The sequence below is a fragment of the Mandrillus leucophaeus genome, unplaced genomic scaffold (assembly GCF_000951045.1).
Source record: "Mandrillus leucophaeus isolate KB7577 unplaced genomic scaffold, Mleu.le_1.0 Scaffold48, whole genome shotgun sequence".
In the NCBI taxonomy this organism is placed as follows: domain Eukaryota; kingdom Metazoa; phylum Chordata; class Mammalia; order Primates; family Cercopithecidae; genus Mandrillus; species Mandrillus leucophaeus.
In genome coordinates this window covers 1,085,814-1,093,768 of record NW_012105142.1, presented here as the reverse complement: position 1 = coordinate 1,093,768, position 7,955 = coordinate 1,085,814, and the positions used below count along the sequence as shown (strand labels likewise).

General features: G+C 46.0%; 1 protein-coding gene across 1 annotated transcript in view; it reads right to left on the bottom strand.

Annotated features, from left to right (window-relative positions):
* The window catches only part of ANKRD27 (ankyrin repeat domain 27 (VPS9 domain)), a 132,931-nt gene continuing 124,976 nt past the window's right edge, over positions 1-7,955 (bottom strand). Inside the window, exons 24-28 of the mRNA XM_011995283.1 lie at positions 7,465-7,626; positions 5,240-5,351; positions 3,232-3,310; positions 2,964-3,036; positions 1-1,324 (exon numbers count right to left, since the gene is read on the bottom strand). Coding sequence (XP_011850673.1) covers positions 1,103-1,324; positions 2,964-3,036; positions 3,232-3,310; positions 5,240-5,351; positions 7,465-7,626 — 648 coding nt within the window. The 3' untranslated portion in view covers positions 1-1,102. The remainder of the gene's footprint in view (positions 1,325-2,963; positions 3,037-3,231; positions 3,311-5,239; positions 5,352-7,464; positions 7,627-7,955) is intronic.

Sequence of the window (7,955 nt, the reverse complement as noted above, 5' to 3'; positions counted from 1 at the left end):
TTCAAGAATCATAAAGTTTACTGTTTCTTTTCCATCATTTGGCACATATCCAAGGCACATTAGAAAATTAGAAATCATAAATTACTTTGTAGAAAAATAACCCCTCCCTTCTGTACATACACAAGTATTTCCAAGAACATGGACAAAACCATTTCCCTATTACAAGGTCATTTGAAAATGGACTCAGGACAAACCTATATACTTGTAGCTCTAGGCCAATAACAAAAAACCAGTATAATCTACAGAAATTTATAAAAAGGAATAAATGGCAATAAATTCTAACTGAAAGTAACTTTGACCTGGTTTTTGCTATTAAGTTTTGAATCTGAATCAAAAGACTAAAAGATGTGCCAAATCTACTCTCTAATCCAGTAACCATCCATCGGGTGTGAGTGTGACATTCACAGGAGGTTCTCAACAAAAAGGGATGTTTCTAGAAACACTGCTACAGACACATGTATAGTAACCGAATATCTGTACATACTTGTTAGAAGGAAAATGATAACCAACCTTTCCCACATGCATGATGTGGAAGAGGTCTGATGCATCCTTTCACTAAAATGAACATCAAAATGGGATTGAGGCATCTTTTGGTTCAAGTGTTGCTTTGCAAAGAAACATTGTCCAGCTGTTGCTTTCTTCCTTCAGATACGACGTTTCAGCCTGGCCTCTACAGTACCATGAAACCTAAATTGCTTCTCTCCTGCTTCATCCCAGGTGGAGGAATTCTAGTTGTGGTTTGTGAATGTACACAGGTCAGAGAGGTTTAGCACCTTTAGGGAGGAGGAGGTCAGAATCTGGTGGTGAAACCTCTCCCCCTGTGACCGACAAACCCTCATACTTAAAAAGAAGCATGCACCTCTGGCTTAAGGATCTGGACTCTACTGGAATTTCTGTTTCAAGTGTATTCATTAGCTTTGAAGAGGAGAGAGGTGGTGGTGGTGAACTTTTTTGTTGCATTCTTAGCCACAGAAAAGCTTTCAGGAACTTGGTGCTGAAGACTTCTCAAGCCAGTTTCATGGAAGCACATTTAGTCCTCAGTCAGCATCCTCTTGTTGCATCCTTGCTTCCTGGCAGCAGGTTCAACAACTCGTCATTCCTGTTAGGACCGGGAAGCACTAACCTCTTGGGGAGCAGCAGCCTCCAGGCCCTGGGACACGACTGCATCCTCCACTGTGTGTCTCCGCAGCATCCGCCTGTGTCCAGGGCCAGTCTGTGTCAGTCCAGGCCCCTCCGGCCAGTCACTGTTGCCTTTCTCAGCAGCATGAGATCCACTCTGAGCTGGCGGGTTATTCTGTCTCAGGGTGACACTTTGCCTCCCTGGCTAAAGAAAGAGTACATTTTGAACCGTTCGCGTCCTCACTGTACTGGAAGCCACAACTATGACAGTGACAGCTGCCCCTTAGTGCTTAGTGTCACACAATGTGCTCATGCTTGACAGGCATAATTTCAATTCTCACATCCCTGTGGTGCTAACATGGCATGTGCATACTACATGTGTCAGACACAGAGTAAATGTTTCACATGTTTTCACAATCTTTATGACTCTAGGAGGCATGTACTACTATTGTTCCCATTTTACAGCTGAGGAGACAGGATCAGCAAAGTTAAGCCACCTGCCTAAAGTCCCACAGCTAGCAAAGGAAAAGCTAGCACTTGATGGAACTCAGGCAGATTTCAACGTTTCTGGCTTTCCCACAAAGCAGCAGGTCTACTAGCAACACCATGTAAGACTGACTATGATATCACAAAATTAGTCATGTTAATTAAAGTCATTTTAATTATCTAAAACAATTTAGAACTTTTGTGTATTTGTTCCAACAAGCCTATGCTACATACGCTATAAATTCTCATCAGCAAGAAGGAAAGTCGTGGTTCTGAGAAGAATCACTGTCTCAGATCACAGGTTTTCTTTTTTTTTTTCTGAGATGAAGTCTCGCTGTGTCGCCCAGGCTGGAGTGCAGTGGCTGGATCTCAGCTCACTGCAAGCTCCGTCTCCCGGGTTTACTCCATTCTCCTGCCTCAGCCTCCCGAGTAGCTGGGACTACAGGCGCCCGCCACCTCGCCCAGCTAGTTTTTTGTATTTTTTAGTAGAGACGGGGTTTCACTGTGTTATCCAGGATGGTCTCGATCTCCTGACCTCATGATCCGCCTGTCTCGGCCTCCCAAAGTGCTGGGATTACAGGCTTGAGCCACTGCGCCTGGTCAGATCACAGGTTTTCAATCAAGCTTCTGAGTAATTTAAAAATGCAGTAGGGGCCGGGGCCGGGCGCGGTGGCTCACGCTTGTAATCCCAGCACATTGGGAGGCCAAAGCGGGCAGATAACTTCAGGTCAGGAGTTCAAGACCAGCCAATATGGTGAAACTGCGTCTCTACTAAAAATAGAAAAAAAAATTAGCCAGGCGTAGTGGCACATGCCTCTGTAATCCCAGCTACCCAGGAGGCTGAGGCGGGAGAATGCTTGAACCGGGGAGATGAGGATTGCAGTGAGCCAAGATCGCGCCACTGCACTCCAGCCTGGGCCACAGAGCAAGACTCGCTCAAATAAATAAAAAAAATTAAAATGCAGTGGGAAGATGGTCACCTAATTGTCTGAGCAACTGTATACCATACTTGGAGACATTGTTTACCCATCTATATATAAACTGTCATTTTCTTTGGTGATTAAAACCATAGTGAAATTTGGGATGGTTCATCTCCTATAAGCACCAAGACCTATGGTTCCCCACACATGTAACACTTTCCACTCCTCTGCTCAGAAATGTACTTTGAAATACAACAATCAGTGAAGCCTGTACTCTACACTGTCCCATGAAATAATTCCAGTTTTAACTGTTGCTAGCTCATACGGCGCAGGGAATAATGAAGATGATGTTCAAGGAGACGTGTGTTAACCACGGATTACTTTTGACAAAGCCAGGCTTTAGAAAATATGATTAAAAGCCAGTGTTTAATAACTTACCTGATGCAAAGAACCTTCGGTTAAATTAGGGACACTTCTATCTCTTGCCATAATCTCCCTTGAAGTCTTTCCCCTAAAACCCAAAATAAACTAAAATAAATATTTGCACAGTGGCATGAAACACTCTGGTTGGCCACAAGGTGGCAGCATTTTCGACATTATTAGGTGCAGATTTGTCCATAACCAATTACCAACTGAAGCACCTTACGTGCAGCTTGGAGTAAACTAGGGGCAAAAGCACAGAAATCAACTTGATTTTCATACTCACTTAAACTGACCGGCTGAGTGGACAAAGTAAAACTGTCTTGTAAAAGGTTCATCTGGTAGATCATACAGTTTTGAGTTCCCTGTAGATAAAAAGATAAACATCTAAAAACTTTGAAAACTGTGTAAAATTATTTTAAAATTACAGCATAGACACAATCTTTCTATTCTCAGGTTTACAAAATTTAGAAAATGAAACACTGAATTTGCTTAAAGAAACATGGCTAGTACCTATTTGTAACAGGCTGAGTATCTCCAATTAAAAAATCTAAAGCCTAAAATGCTACAGGCTGGGTGCAGTGGCTCATGCCTGTAATCCCAGCAGTTTGGGAGGCCGAGGTGGGCATATCACTTGAGGTCAGGAGTTCAAGACCAGCCTGGGCAACATGGAGAAACCCCATCTCTACCAAAAATACAAAAACTTAGCTAGGCATGGTGGCGCACACCTATAATCCCAGCTACTGAAGAGGCTGAGGCAGGAGAATCACTTGAACCCAGGAGGCAGAGGTTGCAGTGAGCCGAGATGGCATCACTACACTCCAGCCTGGGTGACAGAGCAAGACTCCATCTCAAAAAAAGCTACAAAATCCAAAACATTTTGAACTCTTTGATATGATGCTCAGAAGAATCTGATTTCCTGATTTGGATCCTCAACCAATGAGTATAATGCAAATATTCCAAAACCCAAAACGCTGCTGGTCCCAAGCATTTGAGATGGGGGGTAGTCAGCCTGTATTATGAGAACCCCCATGAAACAGATAACTAAATCCTTAACTCCCTTAACTCTCCCAGCCACAGCCAATTATGGTGAGACAGTCTCGGGGCTATCCAGATATGTGAATGGGTTTATCCATATTATTGTATTGCATTACTGCATACCTCACTGGATAATATTTCATACTGTAAATTTAAAAAAAAAAGAAGAACAAGGACCCCTTCTAAACTTTTTAAAAAGAAGAAAATACGTCAGTCCCACTGCTGTTTGGCAATTGCTGTTCTAATTATAATCAACTTCTGCACACGTACAAACTTAAAAAAAAAAAAACCTTGAGGCCAGGTGTGGTGGCTCATGCCTGTAACTTCAGCACTTTGGGAGGCTGAGGCGGGCAGATCACTTGAGGTCAGGAGTTCGAGACCAGTCTGGCCAACATGGTGAAATCCCGTCTCTACTAAAAATACGATTAGCCAGGCATGGTGGCACATGCCTGTAATCCCAACTACTTGGGAGGCTGAGGCAGGGGAATCGCTTGAACCTAGGAGGCAGAGGTTGCAGTGAGCCGAGACTGCACCACTGCACTCCAGCCTGGGTGACAGAGTGAGACTCTGTCTCAAAAAAACTAAATAAAAAATCTTTGTGGCTCACACCTGTAATCCCAGCACTTTGGGAGGCCGAGGTGGGCAGATCACCAGATCAGGAGATCAAGACCATACTGGCTAACACGGTGAAACTCCGTCTCTACGAAAAATACAAAAACAAAATTAGCTGGGCGAGGTGGCAGGCACCTGTAGTCCCAGCTACTCAGAAGGCTGAGGCAGGAGAATGGTGTGAACCCGGGAGGAGGAGCTTGCAGTGAGCCGAGATCACGCCACTGCACTCCAGCCTGGGCAACAGAGCGACATTCCGTCTCAAAAAAAAAAAAAAATTGAAAGGTAACATTCACCCTGGATGTCCAGGAAATTCCCAGAACAGCTGACTTTGGAACATGAGGCATGAAAGACACTCCCCGGGAGACTGTTCCCCATCTCCACAGGGGGACGCCTGAACCTTCAAGGTAGCATTGACAGTTTCTTTCCTCAAGAAACATCATTACCATCAACCAGAAAACTAACAGCAAAAAAAGATTACCCACAGTCTGACAAATTGGGAGGTAACCATTTCTTTGGTGCCTGTATCCCCTCCAGGCACGATTATAATTACATTTTACATACACAATTAAATGAACACCAGCAACTGCTCATGAATGTCTAAATATACCCAGGTTGAGCATGACAGAAAGAATGTAAACTCTTACATTTTTTCCTGATCTTAACAGTAACATACTCCCTGCGGTCAGTTTCGGCCACATCGTCTAATGAGGCAACACAGCTTGGTACCACCTGAAGCAATTCCATTATTTTTGAATTCTGCAATTTGAAAGGGAAAAGGAACAGTAATGTTTTTATTCTTTTTTAATAGGCTATGATTTGTTTTGGATCTAAATGTCAGTATTAGTGTGGCTGGGCAGAAAAAGCTCAGAAATAATTACAAACGGAGCTTGGAGGCCATAAAGCCCAGTGGTAAAAGGAGGCCTGCGTGGAGAGCCCGGCTCTGCCCTCTCCGTGGCCTCCATGCTGGGGATCCAACCACTCCATGCAACCAGCTCAAACACAGTAAGTTGACCTACTATCATATGCTTACCATGAGGCTGCTGAGGGCCCCCCATACAGTAAGTACTCATTGAAACACATTAATTAACGGCACGGTGGCTCATGCGTGCAATCCCACTACTTTGGGAGACCAAGGTGGGAGGATCGCTTGAACCCAGGAGTTCAAGACTAGCCTGGGCAACACAGCAAGACCCTGTCTCTATTTAAAAATAGTAATAGGCCATGTGCGATGGCTCACACCCGTAATCTCAGCACTCTGAGAGGCCGAGGTGGGTGGATTGCTTGAGCCCAGGCAGTGGAGACCAGCCTGGCCAACATGGCAAAACCCTGTCTCTATTAAAAAAAAATTAGCTGGGCATGGTGACACACGCCTATAGTCCCAGCTACTTGGGAGGCTGAGGCTGGAGAATCATCTGTGCCCAGAGGTCAAGGCTGCGGTAAGCCAAGATTGCACCATTATACTCCAGCCTGGGCAACAGAGACCCTGTCTCAAAAAATAATAATAATAAAATTAAAATTTTTTAAAAACCAAAAAAAAATCAACATAATCATTTAAGAAAGTACTAAACTGAGAGTTTAAAATATTTCAATTCTGTCACTGAAAATTAATATAAGGAGGCCAGGCACGGTGGCTCACATCTGTAATCCCAGCACTTTGGGAGGCCAAGGGAGGTGGATCAGTTGAGGTCAGGTGTTCGAGACCAGCCTGAGCAACATGGTGAAACCCGTCTCTACAAAAAATACAAAAAAAATGTAGCCAGGCGTGGTGGCACATGCCTGTAATCCCAGCTACTCAGGAGGCCGAGGCATGAGAATTGCTTGAACCCAGGAGGCAGAGGTTGCAGTGAGCCAAGATCACACCACAACAGAGCAAGACTCTGTCTTAAGAAACAAAAAATTACTATAAGGAGCCTATCCACGGAGTGGATTGATTGATGGTGATATTAGCTTCTCAGTTGTGTCACTTAACAGCCAACTCGCTGTCTATCTTGAGTAGAAAACAAAAGAAAGACTCAGCAGGAAAACAGGAACAGAAAGAGCTGCCGCCCGCCAGGGGAGAAGGACCCTTCCCCATTGCTCTCCACGCAAGCACCCACAGCGCTGGAGAAGGCAGTACACCAATAATCACGATTCCTACAGGACTGAAGGACTTCTACTTTCATTTTTCTGAGACACAGTCTCTGTCACCCAGGCTGGAGTGCAGTGGCACAATCTCCGCTCACTACAGCCTCGACCTCCTGGGCTCAAGCGATCCTCCCACCTGAGCCTCCTGAGTAGCTGGGACCACAGGCACACCACTATGCTCGGCTAATTTTTTGATGTTTTGTAGAGATGGGGTCTCCCTATGTTGCCCAGACTGGTGATGAGCTCCTGCGCTCAAGTGATCCTCCTTCCTCGGCCTCCCAAAGTGCTGGGATTACAGGCATGAGCCATTGTGCCTGGCCTCTTGGAGTTTTAAATCCACCAACTAAACAAACCTTCTCCATCGTGCTGCTAAGATAACAGCTGTGTTCACACTGCGAGGATGGTGAGACCAGAACATCATGACTTGCTCCTTCCCCTGGAGTGCCTGACTCTACGTAACTACCGGACCACGGCCCTACTGCTGGCTGGGGGGAGCCCCTCCACTCAGGCCTTTGAAAACCACCTGTGAAAGAATGATTCCCGGTTCCCAGAGCGCCACCTCTGACCAGGGGACCGAGGACCAGCCATCCACCCACGCTGCGGACCTCTGGCACACCAACTACGCCCAACCCAGCGATGCCAAGGGCCGGGTGTTGCTATTTCAGATCCAGCTTAAACACAAGGGATCCAGAGGGAGCTGTGAGCAGCTCGGGATTCGCTCGGCTCTTCGACGCTCTCCGCCTACCTGTTCGGCACAGTCTACAGCCGTGCGCTGCCGCTTGTTCAGCACCTGAGCTGACGCTCCGTGGAGCAGAAGCAGCTCTACCACGAAGACGTGCTTTTCAATCACAGCCTCATGCAGCGCTGTGTTGCCCTTATTGTTAGAAGCGTTAATGGAGGCCCCATGCTGGAAAGAGAAACCACACGATCAAAAGGAACGCAACGAAACGTCAACGTGGCATATGGCTGTGGGCATACAGGTATTCGCTATAAAACACATTCAACTTTTTTTTTTTTTTTTTTTTTTTTTTTGAGACCGAGTCTCGCTCTGTCGCCCAGGCTGGAGCGCAGTGGCCGGATGTCAGCTCACTACAAGCTCCGCCTCCCGGGTTTACGCCATTCTCCAGCCTCAGCCTCCCGAGTAGCTGGGACCACAGGCGCCCGCCACCTCGCCCGGCTAGTTTTTTGTATTTTTTAGTAGAGACGGGGTTTCACCGTGTTAGCCAGGATGGTCTC